The 21989-nt window shown below is 45.7% G+C and overlaps 1 protein-coding gene across 5 annotated transcripts in view; it reads right to left on the minus strand.

The window, feature by feature from the left end:
* Positions 1–21989, minus strand: part of LOC144603562 (PDZ domain-containing RING finger protein 4-like) — a 357547-nt gene that overhangs the window by 24114 nt on the left and 311444 nt on the right. For all 5 annotated transcript variants that reach the window (XM_078416944.1, XM_078416940.1, XM_078416939.1 and 2 more), the window contains 2 exons: positions 12504–12757; positions 4750–4852 (listed from right to left, as the gene is read on the minus strand). In XM_078416944.1, coding sequence (XP_078273070.1) covers positions 4750–4852; positions 12504–12757 — 357 coding nt within the window. The remainder of the gene's footprint in view (positions 1–4749; positions 4853–12503; positions 12758–21989) is intronic.

The following is a 21989-nucleotide window of genomic DNA, read 5'->3' on the forward strand; positions in this document are numbered from 1 at the left end:
TAGCTAGAGAAGAAAAAACCCGACCAGGAAATCCATCCTTTAAGCAGCTTATCCGTGTGGAAAGGGCTGAGCAACAAGTTGCGGCTTCAAGCCTTTGCCCTGGAACATTAAAGAGACAGGGAATCCTGGACAGTGCCTTCTGTCAGTCACGATCTGGTCCCCATCACAGCGATTCAGTGTTACAAACAATGATGGATGCATCCAGGATCATAATTAAAGCTGGCCTTTCTCTTCCAATTATGCAGGCTGCGATATGACAGAGGGCTTATCTGGAAATCACTAAGCCATTACAATCCAGAGTCAGTCTATAGAGTGGCAAAACAAATTTGAATATAAATCAGCTATGAGCAGAAGTGTTCATTTAATTTGACATGTTGAAGATTGTGTTGACGTGCAAAATGGCAAAGTGCAAAATTGCACATTTCCGCTGAATGGTTTCAGCCAAGAACTGACAATGTAAAGGGAGAGTTCCTCTTTATAAATCGGCTTACAAAGTCATTACATGTCAGACCGGGGACGGCATCCTCTGCAATTAGTGCAGAGCAGAGAGAAGAGATCGGAAGAGAAGCAGACAAAGAACGATGGCAAAGACACGGGGAGTAAGAAGGAGGGAAATTTTAAAAAGCAGGGGGCAAAAAAAGATCTAGGAGGGAAAGGGGCTTGTAAAAAGGAGAGGAGTGGAAAGAAAAATGACAAGAGGACAGACGAGTTGAAAGAAAGGCAGTGGAAAAGGAGTAGCAGAAGTAAAAATGGAAATGCAATGAAGGAAAAAATAGGGAGAGAAAGAAGAAAGGTGAAATGAGATAAAAAAGGAAAAAGAGACAAAGGGAAAGAAAGTGAAATGTGGAACCCACAGGAACAGCGACACAACAGCTGAAGTCAGTCAGGGGAGTAATGGAATGCCATTGTATACTTGGACAGTAGAAGTTTGCCTGTGTTCAGTCAGATTCACAAAACGAAACACAAAGATCTCTGTTGCACCCTCCAACAGTCTCCCACCATTCTGATTTCCCTGTTCAAGTCCAAAACATGCCCGGCATTTCTGACTCTTAAATCTTTCCCAAACCAGTCCTGAAAAGAAAAACATTTGGAGAACTCTTGACACTTTGTTTGTGCTTCCTGTCTGTCACTCACTTCTCTTTCTCCCCCCCCCCCCCCCCCCCCACAGCTGGTGACATGATGTTCTACTGGGGGGTGAGAAGCAGCTAAGTAAATTGGGAAATTCATTACCAGTGACAGCTATGGATGACAACTGTCACAGGTGCACTGAATGTCAGCATTTTGCAGAGAGTGATTGTAAACACGAGCATAATTTACAGAGGATAAACATTCCAACAACACAATGCATCGCCTTCTCCAGCTGCTTTGCACAATTAACCAGTGAGAAGGCTGCATTTTTGGCTCTGATATATGGAGCTGGCAAATTAACATTAAAAAAAAATCTGCTCCTTTTATTTGTGCAAAGCAGATCATTGGCAATTAATTCATCTGATTCCTCTAATCTTCAAGCAGCACCAGAGTATGCTGATAACAAACTCAGCCTATTCATTAGGAAGCTTGCTTACCTTTTGCGTGAACAAGCACAAAGGTTGCAAGAATAGATTAAACCAATAAAGCATAATAGCAGTTTCATTTCTAATTTCAGAATATAAATCAGATTTCCTGGCGCTGATGATAAAATGACATTTGTACACAAAATAAAATCCTTCCTTACAGAGGCTTTGCTAATACTATAACAACATTTAAAAGAGACTCGGACAGGTACATGGACAGGAAAGGTTTGGAGGTACATGGGCCAAATGTGTGCAGATGGGACTCGTGGAGATGGGGCATCTTGGTTGGCCTGGGCAAGTTGGGATGAAGAGTCTGTTTTCCATGCTATGCCTTAAAAACATGCTATGCTGAGTTACTCCAGCATTTTTGTGTCTATCTTCGGTTTAAACCAGCATCTGCAGTTCCTTCCTACACAAACCTGATGCATCACTTTGCCAATAAAAACAGTGACAAAATAGATGGACTCCTCGGGAGATTTAAAAAAATTTGCTGGGCAGGGTTTGGGTTTTAGGAAATAATCAATACCTGAAACACTGAACTTACAACTGTTAGGAAAGGGAAATTAGGTCAGATGGTATATATTACTTGCTTAAAAACAAGGCATAGCATGTTTTCTGCTGTGCAGGGTGGTGGTCACAGTTTGTTGTCTGTTAAGTCATTCTTCCCTCCTCTTCGATTCTGAATTCTCCCAGATACTGTCCTAGTGCTCCAATCTACCTCCAAATTATTGATCCTATCTGCGCAGTGTTCCAAAGTTTCACATTTCTCAAAACCTCTTTTGAATATACTGTCCTGCGCGCAAGTTCTTACTGACTGAAATCAAAAACGATTAACAGGGATTGGAGATAAATCTGTCATAGTTTTAGAGAGCTATACAACAAGGAAACAGGCCCTTTGGCGCAACTTGTCCTTGCCGATCAGGATCGCACGCAGGTCGCTGGAGCTGTGAGGCGGTGGTTTTATCAGCTGCGTCACAAAATGCTGGAGTAAATCAGCTTCTCTGGAGAGAAGGAATGGGTAATGTTTCAGGTGGAGACCCTTCTTCAGACGTCCTGGAAACGTCACTCATTCCTTCTGTCCAGAGAAACTGTCTGGCCCACTTAGTTACTCCAGCATTTTTGTGTCTATCTTCAGTTTAAACCAGCATCTGCAGTTCCTTCCTACCCAAACCTGATGCATCACTTTGCCAATAAAAACAGTGACAAAATAGATGGACTCCTCGGGAGATTAAAAAAAAATTGCTGGGCAGGGTTCGGGTTTTAGGAAATAATCAATACCTGAAACACTGAACTTACAACGGTTAGGAAAGGGAAATTAGGTCAGATGGTGTATATTTCTGTACTTTCTACATATGCTGACAGTTGAATCCATCCACAACCCCTCGTCCCCTGCACCCCATCCCAGTGCCCGACCGTATCCAAGGCAAAATGTGGTGACCTTGACAACTCAGCCAGGGAAAACCAAGAGCTACCATTCAATATAAATCATCACCAGTTTAAGAGAGGAGACCTATCGAACGGAATGGCGCAGATGTGAGAATTGCTCTTTCCCTTCACTCGGTCACCTGCCTTTAATATATGTGGTCAGGTGGGTCACACAACGAAGAAAGAGAAAGTGGTCTCTTCAATTTATAGCACCGCACTCTGTCACTGTTCCCGTTAAGACGTCCGAGGCAGATCTATTCCTCGAGCAGCCATCTGTGACCGCACGCTCACAAAACAGGCGGAGGTGCCATGGTGGGGCTTTCCATTTTCCAAGCCTCCATCACCATCCATCTTGCTCACCTTTCTGCCCGTGGGGAATATTGTTTGCCTTTGCACACTCTACATCTTTTTGAGGTTAGAGGCAGACGAATTAACAATTGGCAAATAGCGCAGCCTCTGCAGCGAAGAATTTTGGCAAACTAACTCGCTTGTTGACAACCATCCATTATTTTTGTAACACTCGTACAATGCCAATGCATTTTTTTTAAAATCCCCTTCCCTTTGTGTTTCTCAGTGTAAAATTGCCAGCATTAGGCACACTGTCAAGTGACTGGAGATATTCACAGCCTGTTCTGACAAATGTCTTCCATTATTAAAAGAAGTACAATTTCAAAGTTGTCACAATGCAAAATGATAAAAAGAATCTTACCTCTTGCCATCACTCACAAGAATACAATCATTTCCCTTTTTTTTTTGTCAGCTTTAGTTCTTTCTGTTCTGAAATGAACTACTGTGTAATGTTTTATTCACCCTGTTATATGAAGAGGTTTCTGCCTGAAAAAGGGCACTTTTCTATTTAAATTTTATGCCAAACACTCTTTATTCCAGTCAGGAGGTTTAGCCTCAGGCAGTAAAACCACAGCTGATGTTAAATTAATGACTGTGATGGTGCGATTAGTGGAGATTACAGGCTATTGAACAGGAGCTCAACTGCTATTCAGACCTCCTACAATACACAGCCATGCCATTATTAGCAACTAATATGAAAACTAGCACCACACTGCCTTGTCATGTTAACATCTACTTTACAATCTGATAAATTGCTTCAGATTGCAGGATCTTGCGAAAGGAGCACGAACATGTTACCTGGCAAACACCGACTCCAGCCACCTTTGCCAAGAGAGGCTCTGGCAGAGCAACACCGTCATTGGAATTATCTCCGCATTAAAAGTGGTGAATTTTGGAAAATGTGAAAACATGCCTGCACGTTCATTGCTTGTTCTTTTTCTTTTAAATCTGGTGGATTTTGTTTATAAGATAGTCCAACTAAACCAAGACAAGACACAGAACCTGATAACAATTGATCATTTCTAAAGTACAATCGATTTGGTTTAGTGAATAAGGAGTCAATAATAAATTCAAATACCAGACAGCATAGCTTGAAGGTGAGACGGGAAAGGCTTAAAGGAGATGCGCAAGGCATATTTTAATTTACACAGAGGGTGGTGAGTGCCTGGAACATGCTGCCAGGGGTGGTAGCTGAGGCAGATACGATAGTGTCCTTTGAAATAACTTTGGGTAGGCAGAAGGGTATGCAGGGAATGGAAGGATATGGATTATGTGCAGAGTTGGTCTTGGCATCATGTTCGGCATAAACATTGTGGGCCGAAGGGCCTGTTCCTCTGTTGTACAGTTCTATGAGTCTCACTCATAATGTTAAAGCATTGTCAGCTTTATTTTTCAAACCCCTGCAAATTAATTACTGCGTTACCTCATATTCCATTTCATCAACTCTGTCTCCATCTTGCGCCAAGTTGGGAAGGTAATCACCAGCTTCATAATAGTCGTGACCCATAGGGTGCAAGGAATGACAGCTGCATGAGGGAAGATACGACAAGAACTGGAATGAGAACATGCGACAGAACCAGGTTTGAATCCACCTTCCTCCATTCACAGTGGTTTAGTTTAGGTTTGAGATGCAGCTTTGAAACAGGCCCGTTGGCCCACCCGAGTCCGAACTGACCAACGATTACCCGTACCACTTGGTCAATCTTACAGGCTAGGGACAGTTTACAGAAGCCAGTTTACCGTAGCGCAGCGGTAGAGTTGCTGCTTTACAGCGAATGCAGCGCCGGAGACTCAGGTTCGATCCTGACTACGGGTGCTGCACTGTAAGGAGTTTGTACGTTCTCCCCGTGACCTGCGTGGGTTTTCTCCGAGATCTTCGGTTTCCTCCCACACTCCAAAGACGTACGGGTATGTAGGTTAATTGGCTGGGTAAATGTAAAAATTGTCCCTAGTGGGTGTAGGATAGTGTTAATGTACGGGGATCACTGGGCGGCACGGACTTGGAGGGCCGAAAAGGCCTGTTTCCGGCTGTATATATATGATATGATATGATAACCCCGACAAAGCTGCATGTCTTTGGAGTGTGGGAGGAAACTGGAGAAGCAGGTGAAATCCCCAATGGCCACAGGGAGAACATACAAAGTCCACAGACATCACCCCTGGCCAGGATCGAACCCGGGTCTCTACCACTGCAACTCTACCGCTGCATCACTGTGCTGCCCTGACAATCTTCTGACAATTGTCAGGTTCTGACAATTTTCCTCTTCCCAAATAAATGTAATTTTTAAGAAGAAACACAGAATTGTACGGTTAATGGAAAAAAAGAGACCATTCAGGATAGTACTTGCACTTGTTGTTTAAAAGCCACTCGATTACGTATTCTATTGAAAATAGACAAGGAGTCACCAACAAAAGAAAGGGTGACTCACATCAAATCTGTATAATGGTGACATCGACCCACAATGCTTGAAAATAAATAACCTGCAGTTCTCCTTTCAAGAGAAAGGAAGATGTTTCCTTTATCGGGTGTCTTTTACATTCACTAAATATCTGCAAGTGCTTCAGAGCCTGTACTTGTGAAATGGTGTATCTGCTGTACCTGCAGTAGTGTACCTGTTTTAACACAATGGGTGGCAATTTGTCTCTGGCAACACCCTTCAGACAGGAGACCAGATGGGTTATTTAGATTTGTTGAGGACTAAAATTTGGCAGGAAAGTGAGAAAACATTCTTGTTCTTCTATCAATGGAACCACCAGAGTCTTCATGTTTTTGATTGATTGTAAAGACACAGCATGGAGACAGGCCCTTCAGCAACCAAGTCCACATTGACCATCCATCGGTCAAACATTCGCACTAAATTATGTTATCCCACTTTTGCACACTTATCCCCTACACACTAGCCCCAATCTACAGAGGTCAGTTAAACTACAAATCCACTCATCTTTGCGATGTGGGAAGAAACTGGATCATCCAGAGGGAACGCAGGTGGCCACAGGAGAACTTGCAACTTCACACAGACAGTCAATAGACAATAGACAATAGACAATAGACAATAGGTGCAGGAGTAGGCCATTCAGCCCTTCGAGCCAGCACTGCCATTCAATGCGATCATGGCTGATCACTCTCAATCAGTACCCCGTTCCTGCCTTCTCCCCATACCCCCTCACTCCGCTATCCTTAAGAGCTCTATCCAGCTCTCTCTTGAAAGCATCCAACGAACTGGCCTCCACTGCCTTCTGAGGCAGAGAATTCCACACCTTCACCACCCTCTGACTGAAAAAGTTCTTCCTCATCTCCGTTCTAAATGGCCTACCCCTTATTCTTAAACTGTGGCCCCTTGTTCTGGACTCCCCCAACATTGGGAACATGTTATCTGCCTCTAATGTGTCCAATCCCCTAATTATCTTATATGTTTCAATAAGATCCCCCCTCACCCTTCTAAATTCCAGTGTATACAAGCCCAATCGCTCCAGCCTTTCAACATACGACAGTCCCGCCATTCCGGGAATTAACCTAGTGAACCTACGCTGCACGCCCTCCATAGCAAGAATATCCTTCCTCAAATTTGGAGACCAAAACTGCACACAATACTCCAGGTGCAGTCTCACCAGGGCCCGGTACAACTGTAGAAGGACCTCTTTGCTCCTATACTCAACTCCTCTTGTTACGAAGGCCAACATTCCATTGGCTTTCTTCACTGCCTGCTGTACCTGCATGCTTCCTTTCATTGACTGATGCACTAGGACACCCAGATCTCGTTGAACTTCCCCTCCTCCTAACTTGACACCATTCAGATAATAATCTGCCTTTCTATTCTTACTTCCAATGTGAATAACCTCACACTTATCTACATTAAACTGCATCTGCCATGTATCCGCCCACTCACACAACCTGTCCAAGTCACCCTGCAGCCTTATTGCATCTTCCTCACAATTCACACTACCCCCCTTAGTATCATCTGCAAATTTGCTAATGGTACTTTTAATCCCTTCGTCTAAGTCATTAATGTATATCGTAAATAGCTGGGGTCCCAGCACCGAACCTTGCGGTACCCCACTGGTCACTGCCTGCCATTCCGAAAGGGACCCATTTATCCCCACTCTTTGCTTTCTGTCTGTCAACCAATTTTCTATCCATGTCAGTACCCTACCCCCAATACCATGTGCCCTAATTTTGCCCACTAATCTCCTATGTGGGACCTTGTCGAAGGCTTTCTGAAAGTCGAGGTACACCACATCCACTGACTCTCCCTTGTCAATTTTCCTAGTTACATCCTCAAAAAATTCCAGTAGATTTGTAAAGGATGATTTCCTCTTCGTAAATCCATGCTGACTCGGAATGATCCCGTTACTGCTATCCAAATGCTCAGCAATTTCGTCTTTTATAATTGACTCCAGCACCTTCCCCACCACTGATGTCAGACTAACTGGTCTATAATTACCCGTTTTCTCTCTCCCTCCTTTCTTAAAAAGTGGGATAACATTTGCTATCCTCCAATCCACAGGAACTGATCCTGAATCTATAGAACATTGAAAAATGATCTCCAATGCTTCCACTATTTCTAGAGCCACCTCCTTAAGTACTCTGGGATGCAGACCATCAGGCCCTGGGGATTTATCAGCCTTCAGTCCCATCAGTCTACCCAAAACCATTTCCTGCCTAATGTGGATTTCCTTCAGTTCCTCCATCACCCTAGGTTCTCCGGCCCCGAGAACATTTGGGAGATTGTGTGTATCTTCCTCAGTGAAGACAGATCCAAAGTAACGGTTTAACTCGTCTGCCATTTCTTTGTTCCCCATAATAAATTCCCCTGCTTCTGTCTTCAAGGGACCCACATTTGCCTTGACTATTTTTTTCCTCTTCACGTACCTAAAAAAACTTTTGCTATCCTCCTTTATATTATTGGCTAGTTTACCCTCGTACCTCATCTTTTCTCCCCGTATTGCCTTTTTAGTTAACTTTTGTTGCTCTTTAAAAGAGTCCCAATCCTCTGTCTTCCCACTCTTCTTTGCTATGTTATACTTCCTCTCCTTAATTTTTATGCTGTCCCTGACTTCCCTTGTCAGCCACAGGTGTCTCTTACTCCCCTTAGAGTCTTTCCACCTCTTTGGAATAAATTGATCCTGCAACCTCTGCATTATTCCCAGGAATACCTGCCATTGCTGTTCTACCGTCTTCCCTGCTAGGGCCTCCTTCCAGTCAATTTTGGCCAGCTCCTGCCTCATGCCTCTGTAATCCCCTTTGCTATACTGTAATACTGACACTTCCAATTTTCCCTTCTGCCTTTCCATTTGCAGAGTAAAACTTATCATGTTGTGATCACTGCCTCCTAATGGCTCTTTTACCTCTAGTCCCCTTATCAGATCAGGATCATTACACAACACTAAATCCAGAATTGCCTTCTCCCTGGTAGGCTCCAGTACAAGCTGAGGTAGAGCCGAGGTAGAGCTGCTGCCTTATAGCACCAGAGACCCGGGTTTGATTCTGACTACGGGTGCTGCCTGTACGGAGTTTGTATGTTCCCCCTGTGACCTGTGTGGGATTTCTCTGAGTGCTCCAGTTTCCTCCCACACTCCAATACGGGTGCCAATTATCTCACTTCCAAATACGGGACAAGGTGACGTCACCGCCCCGCACCCCATGTGACCTCACCCAGCAAGCAGCCATGTGCTCCCGCCCCACCAATGGTGGCCGCCCGGGCCGGGAGGCGGGTTGCTACGCAACCTCCGTTAGGCGGCGCCCGGGCCGCCGGACCTAGACTGTCCGGAGCTAAAATGTCAGAAACCACAGTGTCGGGACCTACAGCGTCGGGACCTACAGCATTCAGACCTACAGCGCTCCCCCCGGGCCTAATACGGGACAAGGACGGTACCGTACGGGACAAACCAATTTAGCCCAAAGTACGGGATGTCCCGGCTAATACGGGACAGTTGGCAACCCTAAACGCCAAAGACGTACAAGTTTGTAGGTTATTTGGCTTTGGTACATTGTAAATTGTCTCCATTGTGTAGGATGATGCTGGCGTACGGGGTGATCGCCTGGTCGGAACAGACTCAGTAGACTGAAGGGCCTGGTTCCATGCTGTACCTCTTAAAAGTTTAAAGTAAAGGAACCCGAGACTCTGGTGCTGTGAGGCAGCAGATCTACCATCTATGCCACTGTGCCTTCCATTGCATCTCCCAAAGATGGCACCTTCAAGCGTTCTGCCTAATCTTTAACATCTGACTCAAGATGGAAGAAAATTGCTGATGAAGCCACCAGCTTCTCACAACGGCACGAATGGAGAGAATACCCTCTCGAAGAATCCCAAGATGTAGTGATTCTGACAGCACTTGTATGTGGACAAAACCTTTCACAATAAACTCTTTTGGAAAGCAGCTGGTGAAGAAGCTGATGAAATCAACCAGGCTTCTGATCAATCCGATACAGAAAGTGCAAGCACATTTTTCTTTATATAGTCATCTGTCAGTGTCAGTGTTTAGAATTTGGATTTGTACACAAAATTCACTCAAGTAAGACAGAATCTTTCAAAAATAGGATTGCATTTAAATTAACACATTATTCTTTTTGCTGGGTTTAAAAATCGTTTTTACATTCACATATTCTGACTTTAAAAAAATTAATTTACAAGTGACATCCATTGCCGCTTTAAGTGCATGGATGGTTCAGTCACCTAGATGTACAGCTAGTGTAAGAAAATATCTGCAGATGCTGGTACAAATCGAAGGTATTTATTGACAAAATGCTGGAGCAACTCAGCAGGTCAGGCAGCATCTCAGGAGAGAAAGAATGGGTGACGTTTCGGGTCAAGACCCTTCTTCAGACTGATCAGTCTGAAGAAGAGTCTTGACCCGAAACGTCACCCATTCCTTCTCTCCTGAGATGCTGCCTGACCTGCTGAGTTACTCCAGCATTTTGTCAATAAATAGATGTACAGCTAGATATTTAACAGGGCCTCAACAAACATCTCCTTTTGAAAATAGAGTGGATGGAAAAAAGGGGGAAAAAAGCAAGTCAAAACTGGTGCTCTTATATACAGAACAGTCCCAGAATCTCTAGTTTATCGAGAAAGTTTCCTGTCCTCATTTGAAGGAATTTCTCCCCTAAGTTAAAGGTGCAATCTTGCCATTAGCCTTCTCACACGACCCATAAGACCTGCGGGACAATATGATTGAATATTAGACAACTGCAGGTGCTGGGTGAATGAAATTACAAAATGCTGGAAATATTCAGTAGGTTGGCACAGTAGCACAGCGGTAGAGTTGCTGCCTCACGGTGCCAGAGACCCGGGTTTGATCCTGACCTCAGGCGCTGTCTGTGTGGAGTTTGTACATTCTCCCTGTGACTGCGTGGGCTTCCTCTGGGTGCTCTGTTTTCCTCCCACATTCTAAAGACATGCAGGTTTGTGGGCTAATCAGCTTCTGTAAAAATTGTCCCAAGTGTGTGAGACAGAACTAATGCACTGTGCAGACTTGGTGGGCAGCTTTGCAGGTTGATTGCCCCCCTGTAAAACAGCCCCTAGTGTGTAGAGAGTGGATGGAAAAGTGAGATAACAGAACTAGTGTGACTGGGCGATTGACGATGGGCTTGGACTTGGTGGGCCGATGGGCCTGTTTCCACAATGTCTCTTTAAAAAAAAAACAATGAACCAGCAGTTATGGGCGTGCAAAGGTAAAGGGTGGTGTCTGGAGAGTGCTAGACCATGGAGAATAAGCAGAGGGAAATAAAATAAATCATTTGCTCCACAAGGAAGCTGTGCCAGAAAAGGCAAGTGTTGTGGACTTGGGATGGAGTAGTTCAGATAGCCTCTAGAGTAGTTCAATGTGATGCCTCTGATGTACCATGGTAAGACCTTTGAAACCCACATCCCTAGAGAGTTGGAGTCAAGCATCTTTGTACTTGGAAGAGGCCTTGAAGAATGAATAGGATGCCTCGGCAAAAAAGAGTGCAGGGCAAGCACAATGTCACCAGGGTCTACGTGGGTTTGAGGGGCTGTCAGGTGGAGGTGTTGGGGTGGGGGAGGAGGAGTGGCGAGTCAGGGGAGGAGGAGGCAAGGCTGACGATTGAACAGGTTGGACAGTGGTACACTAGTCGACATTTGGAGGAAAACCCCTATGAAAGAAAATAACCCCAAAATTACAGAGGCCGACCGAGTTAAGAGAGAGAGTTCATGGTGCAGAGAAAACCTGTTAAAACGTGACCAGGACTAGCCATAAGAAAATCAACTGGTTTTAGACCTTGGGCCATGGAGATTAAAATCTCTGTGTTGAATTGAAATGGGATGTTAATGAGGTTCAGGTGCAGTTTTATGTATGTCTCTGGGCAGGGTTGAACGAGAGTCATTGAAGGAGTATTGTCCCGCAAGGGCAAGTATCTATGAGGGGTCAAACCATGAAGAAATATATGACAATTTAAGGCTATTTTTATTGGAATAAAGTTAAGGAGAAGGTGAAGGCGCTTTCATAAGTGTGGGGATCCTCGGAGGGTAAATAATTAAACAATTATTGCTCGTGTCAACTCAGCAATGAAGAGGGAGGGAGGGAGTGAATATCACCATGGTGGCGCAGTGGTAGAGTTGCTGCCTTACAGCGCCAGAGGCCCGGGTTCGATCCTGACTATGTGCTGTCTGTATGGAGCTTGTACATTCTCCCTATGACCACGTGGGTTTTCTCCAGGTGCTCCCGGTTTCCTCCCACACTCCAAAGACATGCAGGTCTGTAGGTTAATTGGCTTTGGTAAAATTGTAAATAGTTCCCAGTGTGTAGGATAGTTCTGGTGTACGGGGATCGCTGAGCGGCACAGACTCGGTGGGCTGAAGGGCCTGTTTCCGAGCGGTATCTTTAAAACCTAAAGTCTAAAGCCATAGAAGAGATTAGGTGGTGAGGTTTCTTCACACAGAATTAATGAATGCTTTACCACAAGTGCTTATTGAGGTGGGGATTAACAATTTGAAAGCCATTTTGTATACACATTATAAAAGTATTTAACAAAAAAAACTATGGGCAAGGGGAAGCGAATGGAATTAGAGTAAACAGCATCAGCTGAATAGCTTCATTAACGTGGCCTTTTCACAGTAAATGCCTGTGGGCAACAAGACAGCAAACGTAATTTCAGCCTGCAAGGTTAGTTTAAGTTATCCAAGTACAGCAGGTAGGTTGAATGAGAGGCACTGGTACCTGTCTGACAGCAGATAGGGGCAGATGTCGGGAGCCGGAGGGGAAGATGATCTGAGCTTGGAAAGAGCCATGATGTGTTCGAAAGTGATTTCTGTCTGTGTGCCAGCGTCCACCAGCGGCACCTCCTGGGAGCTGCCATGGGCCTTTGTGACGGGGGTTCTCCGCAGAACTTGCACGACAATCGGGTCCTTGGCGTTGCGGAACGCCTCCACTGCCTCTTCGTGTGTGGCTTTCGACAGATCCTTCCCGTTGACCTGAGGGAAACAGAGCATCGATTCACTATTCAACCTCTCCGGCAGCATACACTTCTCTTTCCCAGAGTGGGTGCATTTACATGGACCTGAGGAACAGAAGCAGAGGGCACGGCTCGCCATGGGAACAGTGCAAACCAAACTAGTCCCTGGGGAACATGGGGAGAACCTTGCGCCCAGTTTAGTTTATTATTGTCACATAAATTCATAAGTTCATTGTGAATTTTCACTGCTATTTTGGCTAGTTAGGGTAATGCTTTGTTAAGTATTAAGAGTAGGCACAAAAAGCTTTGGCTTCTGCCTCCACCTTTTTTTTTGTCAGAGAACATCATGTGTGATTATATTGTCTTATTTTTGATATAATGATTTCGTACTATTTAACTTTCACAACAGCATGGTCAATCTGTTGTATTGTGTTGACCTGATAAATAAATAAATAAATATATGGGAAAAAATAAAGAGAGATAAATTCATAAGTTCATTGTGAATTTATGAACGCATTAATGTCACACGTACAGTGAAACTTTTTTTGTTGCGTGCCATCCTGTCAATAAAAAGCCTACAGGCACACCACCGGCAACTGATGTCCTTTAATCCAGACAAAATTACGAGAGCATTGCCTGTGGAGCACGAACATTCGGGATGTCGCCTCCATCCTGAAAGAGTTAATTGTTCACTCCTTTGTTAACCTGTTCAGTGCCACCCCCAAATATACTCCGGTCAAGGCCAATAGTGTAAAAACAAAACCTTGGCAGTGAACAGGTTAATTGTTCATTCTTTAAGTTTCTGGCAGCGCACGGTGCTTTCGAGACACGCCAGGGGTATAATTAGTGGGTCAGAGGTGTGTAATTCAATTATTCCCACGTGACCTCTGTTGTTCCGGCAAAATGGATAATCCGGCCAGGCTCTAGAACCAAGGGTGCCGGAAAACTGGTGGTGGACCTGTAGATATGTTCACAATCAAGCCGTCCACAGGAGAAGGGAAAGGAAAAATATTAAGTCAGGTAACTGTGCTCAATCCCACTGGGGTCATCTGCCATTGTTATTACGTTATTCAACAGATTGAATAAAAGCCCATCTCTCAAAGCACAGCACATCTCTTAATATTTAAATAGGGCTCTTCTTGTTCAGCTGCGAGTTTGACTGAGTCCAACAGTTGTCACTTGGGTAAAACCTAGGCTGGAACAAGATGTAAAGTCTTGTTGTTGCTTTCTTCATGTCTAAAGGAGAATCATATTTGTCTGAAGAAGGGTCTCGACCCAAAACGTCACCCATTCCTTCTCTCCTGAGATGCTGCCTGACCTGCTGAGTTACTCCAGCATTTTGTGAAATAAATACCTTCGATTTGTACCAGCATCTGCAGTTATTTTCTTACACCATATTTGCCTGGCATCTCTTCCTCTTTCTGTGTGTGGTCCAGCTGGCTAGGCAAGTCCCTGTGGACCAGAACTACCCAAGCAGCACATTACACAGCCATCATCTGCTTAATCTGATCCCTCCTGCTGCACGCCTTCATCCTGTTAGAGAAACTCTATTTGTTCCACCCAACCTTCCCTGCTACCTCGATTTGCTTCCCTCTTTGTCGGGTCTAATGAGGAATCTCTCATGGAAAATGTAGAAACAAGGAACTGCAGATGCTGGTTTAAAAAGAAGGACACAAAGTGCCGGAGCAACTCAGCGGGTCAGACGGCATCCGCGGAGAACAAGGACAGGTGATGTTTCGGGGCAGGACCCTTCTTCAGAATGGCCCCACAGGGACTCGAGCGAGGCCTTGATTGTGCCCCATGATCGGCAAGGAATCGTGTCTGCTACTTGCAGATGTACCCGATCTGGCAGATGACCATGCATTGCACATGAAGAACATTACAGTCCATTTAAATGCAATGTGCACCAATGCAATGTTTGACATGTATTCCATGCACTGGCTAATGCTATTGACATGTATTCCATGGACTGGTTCATGCTATTGACATACAGTTTGAAGCACGGCAGACAGCAAAATAATAAATCCGCATTATTTCAGCAACTTTCACTCCCCCACGATCATAGGTAGAGAACCACTGTCAATGGAGTCGTCACTGAAAGGCAGGATACATGGGTCAAATGGCACAAGAAGCTCCCACAAAACAGCAAAGAAATAATGTAGAAACAAAGAACGGCAGATTCGGGTTTACACCAAAGATGGACACAAAGGGCTGGAGTAATTCTGCAGGTCAGACAGCATCACGGGAGAAAAATGATGGTGTCGTTTCAGGTCTTCAGAGTGAAGAAGGACCCCGATCTTAAATGTCACCCATCCTTTTTCTCCGGACCTGCTCAGTTACTCCGGCGCTTTTTTTGTCTATCTTCAGCACAGAAAAAATAGCCTGATTGACAATTTTCCTAAATGTTGGTTTAAAGTTTAAATATCCGTTAGAAAGCCAGTTGGAATCCCCTGAAAGTCCTGTAAAGACAGAGAATAATTTGCAATCTTAAAGAGTGGGCAGACATGGCTTCACTCCAAAGTCTCATCTGAAAGGCAGCACCTCGGATCTGCAGCGCTCTCTCATTACAGCACTGGCGTTACTTGGAGTATGTGCCCATGTCCCCGGAGGGTAGCTTGAGCGTACAATCAGACCTGGGCCAAAGTGAAGCCGTTAAGCCCTAACACATGACTGCTGCCAACCTTGTTATTCTTCCATCGCACTGAACGGTCTTAAGTCTGATCGACAAGAAGGTTCTCCCATGAAAGCATAGCCACACTGTTCGACGGAGAGAGGGGCATTAGTGTAATTGTACTGTGCCAGATGGGCTAATTAAACCATGCATACCCAATGAATAGTAAAGCATGGATTTTTGCTCACGTAGTCGGTATTATTTCTCGCCTCGATGAATGTTCTATGTGATGGCTTTTGATTCCACCCCCACCCCCTCATGAAAAACACCCTCTTTAATATCTTGGTAAATCTGTGCCAGATGTAAGGAAGTGAGTTTCGAGCTGAAACGTGCGTGGTCAGGCTAAACTCACTGGCACTGTCTCTTCTTTGGGCAGTCGGAGTAGAGGCAGATAGAGGGACCAGATGATGATGTGGACAAGTTGCATTTGGAATGAGAAGCACCAGCAAGCTAGCCCACCCCACCTCCAACAGCATTACCGACTCTGTAGCGCTGCCTGGCCAAACAGTTTTATTATGCATGCATAGAACAAAGCCGCAACAGTTAGACAGAAGCAGCACAAAAGCACATTGTACCCGCACAGAGTTGCTGCACAAAGCGCAGATTATGTGACTGCAAAACTGATTATTTTCCCCTGGGGTTTTACTTTTGCTTGATTTTATGCCTGACTATTGCACAAATAGACTTACCAATGTGCCCACAGTGCATAAAACATGTCCTCTGGTCTTTCTTCTGTGCTAACTAAGCACCGTGTAGCATTCCGAGCCTGCTCAGCACAAAGCTCATTTAGATGCTCCAAATGGTTCTCTCTGCTCCAACACTTCATTACTTTCAATTAAAAAACAGGGCTCGCATTTCACCAGCCAAGTCTGTCTCTCAACTGTCAGGGGGAGATAAGCCCGGACACGAGCCCCTCAAGATTCCCTCAGCGTGACGGGGGCTGCAGGTTAAGAGAGAATTTCCCCAGCTTCTAGCTACCTCCCTAATCCTGCTCCCAATCAGACCACTCAACCAAGACCTGAATCTCCCCCTTTGGGAGCAGCAGGGTGAATGTCAGATTAGATGGATTCATGCAAAGGCTCTTAGACATTGATTAATACATTAATTATATTAACTTGGTGTAACTCCATCGAATTTATCACTTAATAGAAAACAAGCAGCCTCTGAGATTTGCCCTGGCTCATGGTTATATTTCCTGGACCGAAACAGAGGAGTGCGTGTACCTGCAGAACACCAGCCAAATTTTCAGAAGTTAGACACATACTGTAAAGCTGGAGTATCTCAGCGGGTCAGGCAGCATCTCTGGAGAAAAGGAATAGTTGATATTTCGTGCCGAGACCCTTTTTCAGACTGGAGAGTCAGGGGCAGATATAGATGTTGATGTAGAGAGATATAGAACAAATGAATGAAAGATACGCCAACAAGTAACCATGATAAAGGAAACAGGTCATTGTGAGCTATTTGTTAGCTACAGATAATGCGACTCAACAAGACGACTTTGAAGCTGGTGCGACTTAGATGGTGGAAGTAGGTAAAATCAGTGAGACCATTTGCAAATATTTTGCACCATTCAGATTTTTTTGCAAACGAAGAAAGGACTGGATTTTTCTGTAGAAATTGTGATGAATTATGTTCAGATTGTGACAATGGAAATATGGGATTTTCACAATTTGACAGATAACGTGAAAATATCAAAGTTACAGAAAATATAATCGAGATCCGCACCCCAACACGCCCACACAAACTGTACACACTATACCCCGACACACACTATACCCCGACACACACTGTACCCCGATACACACTGTACCCCGATACACACTGTACCCCAACACACAATGTAGCCCGACACACAATGTAGCCCGGCACACTTCCTCACACTGTATCCCAACACACCTACACACACTGTACCCTGACACACCTACACACACCTATCTACCTCAGTAAATCTAGCCACAGCATTCCAGCGTTGAGAATGCCAGGGATTCACCACCCTCTGTGAGAAGCTCCTACCCAACTAGATGCCTGGCCCTTGATCTTGTAACGATGGGTGTTCATTTATATCTGTAAGCTTGACGTGCACAGAAAGTGATTTCAATGAAGAATATAATTAGATTTAAAGTCCAGAGTTTGACGTAGGTTGCTAGGACAGGTAAGAGTGTCATAGTAGATAGGGCGTGGCTGTGTTCTGCAGCTGCGGCACACCGGCAGTCTCTCTGTCTTTTTTTTGTTTTTTTGTCTATTGTCATCGTTTAATGTACGTTTTGTTCTATTTTTAACTCTGTGTATGTGGGGGGGGGGGGGGGGGGGGGGTGGTGGGGGTGGTGGGGGAAACCTTTTTTCTAATCTCCTCCTCAACGGAGATGCGACCTTTACCGTGTCGTATCTCCGTTCGCGCTACGGCCTAACATCGTGGAGTCGGCGGCTTCCAGCTGGGATCGACCTTGAAGACTCCGGTCGTAGGGCCTGGACTTACCATCTCGTGGGCTTCGGCCGTGGGCCCTGCAGACCGCAACATCGGGAGCTCGCAGGTCCCTGGCTGGCGACCGGTTTTTGGGAGCTCCAGCCGTAGCAACTTCGACCGCCCCGAAGCGCGAGGTATGATCGACCCGCTCGCAGGCCCTTCATCGCCCTGCGTGGCTCGGCCGCAGCACTTTCCATCGCCCGGTGGGGGCCCAGGACCTTCATCGGCCTGCTCGGCTCGGCTCGGCCCTGGGACTTTCCATCGCCCGGTGGGGGCTCAGGACCTTCATCGGCCTGCTCGGCTTGGCCCTGGGACTTTCCATCGCCCGGTGGGGGCTTCAAAAAGTTGGGAGCCTCGATCACCTCGTGGCACCACGGGAGAAGAATGAGGAGGAGATAAGACTTTTCTTTGCCTTCCATCACAGTGAGGGTGTGCCTAGAGCAATCACTGTGATGGCTGTTTGTGTAAAAATTGTATATGTGTGTCCTGTGCTTTTAGTTGTCTACTGCCGGACCCTGACGTGAGAGGACGCTGGCGCTGTTTATTCGCCGCTTCTCCGTTAGGATAGTTTGTCTGTTTGTTTTTATGTTATGATTGTTTTTGTAAAGCGCTTTGAGCTTCTGGTAAGGCGCTATATAAAATGAATGCTTATTATTATTATTATTATTATTATTATAGTAGGGATCATGCTGCTGTATCTTCGTTTAGGTTATTTAGTTTAGTTTAATTTAGTTTAGAGACACAGCATGGAAACAGGCAATTCGGCCCATCAAATCCACGCCGACCAGTGATCCCTGCACACTAACGGTATCTTACGCACACTAGGGACAATTTACAATTTTTGCCAAGCCAATCAGCCTACAGACCTGTACGTCTTCGGAGTGTGGGGGGGAATCCAGACCTCTCGGACAAAAGCCCACGTAGGTCACGGGGGAACGTACAAACGCTATACAGGCAGCACCCTCTGTCAGGATCGAATCCACATTTTCCTGGCGCTGTAACTCTACCGCTGTGCCACCGTGTCGCCTAAAAGCTTCAACAATGAAACTGTGAAATAGAGGGTCGTGATTCTTTTAATTAGAAGGTCTGATGATTATAAATTATGAATCCAGATGAGATGATGGAAAAAAACTGATTACATTATTCAGCTGTCTTTGTCACCTGGTGGAAAGGCATCGTTCTGCCAAGCAATGAATTGGAGCTGCAACAGGTCAGAGAGCACCTTTAACCAAGAGTAGGGGAATCAGGAGCCAGAAGACATACGTTTTTAAGGTTAGAGGGGCAAGGTTTAATAGGAACCTGAGGGGCAACCTTTTCACTCCGCGAGTGATGGGTATTTAGAACAAGCTGCCAGAGCAGGCAGTTGAGGTAGATGTTATAACAACATTTAAAAGACAACATTTAAAAGACAACATTTAAGAGACACTTGGAAAGGGGCACAGCGGTAGAGTTACTGCTTTACAGCGCCAGACACCTGGGTTTGATCCTGACTGCGGGGGCTGTCTAAAAGGAGTTTGTACGTTCTCCCTGTGCTCTGGTTTCTTCCTACACTCTAAAGACATACAGGTTTGTAGGTTAATTTGCTTCAGTAAAATTGTAAATTGTCCATAGTGTGTATGATAGCACTAGTGTACGGGGATCGGTGGTCGGAGTGGACTCGGTGGGCCAAAGGGCCTTTTTTTGCGCTGTATTTCTGAAGTCTAAATAAATCGAAGGACATTTAGATATTGAGGGTATCAAGGACTTTGGATGAGTTTAATTTAGAGATACAGTGTCAAAACAGTCCCTACGACCCACCGAGACCATGTCGACCAACAATCTTCACCCGTACACAAGTTCTGTCCTAAACGCTAAATTTACAGAAGCCAATTAATCTACAAATATGCACGTCTTTGGAGTGTGGGAGGAAACCAGAGCACCTGGAGAAAACCCAAATGGTTACAGGGAGAAGGTACAAACTCCGTACAGACAAGCACCCGCTGCGCCACCGTGCCACCAAAATCTGCCAACATATCCTGTTCCTTGTGTCAACGTGAGCAGGTACGCACATCAAACATGGTGGGACTGGAATATGTTCCAAGAAAGTTCCAGAGACGTCAGTGAGTTCGCGGAAGCGGTTACGGACTTCATTGCAACAATAGCCGATAACATCGTCCCCACGGTAAGGGTTAGCATCTTTCCTAATCAAAAACCCTGGGTGGACAGGTCTATTCGCGGTGCCGTAGATGGGCAACATTACCTCTAGCTCGCCGTCTATAAACAACACCGCCAGCGCACTGGCTAGTGAGGCTGGAGGGGGATCCACCGCTGGGGATGTGCACACATTCTCAGTGTCCGAGCACGACGTGAGGAGGGCTCTGACGCGTGCGAACACGAGGAAAGCTGTAGGCCCAGATGGTATACATGGGCTAGTACTAAAGTCTTGTGCTACTCAGCTTGCTCCAGTGCTCAACACAATATTCAACCTCTCCTTGGCCAAGTCCGTGGTCTCTGCATGCTTCAAAAGATCCATCATCGTACCAGTGCCAAAGAATGCCTCTCCAGCTTGTTTGAATAACTACCGACCGGTGGCCCTCACCTCGGTGGTCATGAAATGCTTCGAGAGGCTGATCATGAACCACATCTGTGCCTTCCTCCCTCGCAATATGGACCCGCTGCAGTTCACATACCGTCCGAACAGATCCACAGATGATGCGGTCTCCCAGGTTCTGCACATCACTCTCTCGCATCTTGACAGCCAGAAGGGGGGCAATGTGAGGATGCTGTTCATTGATTTTAGTTCAGCTTTCAATACAATAGTCCCCACCAGACTCGCTGAGAAGCTGCTGAAACTGGGGCTTAACACTCCCCTGTGTGCCTGGGTCCTGGACTTTCTCACCGCCAGGCCCCAAGTGGTCAGGATGGGGGAACACACATCTAGCTCCCTCACCCTGAACATAGGATCCCCCCAGGGTTGCGTCCTTAGCCCCCTACTGTACTCCCTGTACACACATGACTGTGTGGCCAGGTTCAGCTCAAACTCCATCATCAAGTTTGCTGATGACACTGTGGTGGTGGGCCGGATCTCCGACAACGATGAGAAGGCCTACCGGGAGGAGGTGGCTGATCTGGCACTCTGGTGTCAGGACAGCAGCCTCCTCTTGAATGTCACAAAAACTAAGGAGCTGATTGTAGACTTTAGAAGGGCTCAACATCCTAGGACGTACACGCCACTGGAGATAAATGGGATTACTGTGGATAGGGTGAGCAGCTTTAAATACCTGGGAGTCCACATCACAGAGGATCTGGCATGGACAACACACATTGCCGCACTGGTGAGTAAGGCAAGACAGCGCCTTTACCACCTCAGACAGCTGAGGAAATTCAGAGTCTCTCTGAGGATCCTTCAGTGCTTCTACTCTGGGGCTGTAGAAAGCATCTTGTCCGGGAACATCACAATCTGGTTTGGGAACAGCTCTACCCAGGACAGGAAGGCTCTGCGGAGAGTTGTGCGTTTGGCTGAACGCACCATGGGAACTACACTCGCCCCCCTGCAGGACCTATACATCAGGATGTGCAGATCCAGAGCCAGCAACATTATGGGGGACCCCTACCACCCCAGCAACGGACTGTTCCTGCTGCTACGGTCAGGCAAACGCCTCCGCTGTCAGAGAGGATGAGATGGAGTTTCTTCCCACAGGCCATCAGGACTGTTAACTCTTATATCACCAGGGACTAATTTACTGTATTAATTTATTTTTTGTGTTGTGTCTTTTAAAAAAAAAAATCTATTCTGTTTTGTAGTTTAGCACAATCCGCAGGCATTGCCACTTTCATTTCACTGCACATCTTGTATGTGTATGTGACAAATAAAGTAGACTTGACTTGACTTGACATTTTGTGTCTATCTTTGGTGTAAACCAGCATCTGTAGCTCCCTCCTACACACCAAAATACTGTTTTTTACCCAGAGAGTTGTGAATCTGTGGAATTCTCTGCCACAGAAGGCAGTGGAGGCCAATTCACTGGATGTATTCAAGAGGGAGTTAGATATAGCTCTTAGGGCTGATGGAATCAAGGGATATGGGGAGAAAGCAGGAATGGGGAACTGATTTTGGATGATCAGCCATGATCATAT

Source organism: Rhinoraja longicauda, chromosome 20 (assembly GCF_053455715.1).
Source record: "Rhinoraja longicauda isolate Sanriku21f chromosome 20, sRhiLon1.1, whole genome shotgun sequence".
In the NCBI taxonomy this organism is placed as follows: domain Eukaryota; kingdom Metazoa; phylum Chordata; class Chondrichthyes; order Rajiformes; family Arhynchobatidae; genus Rhinoraja; species Rhinoraja longicauda.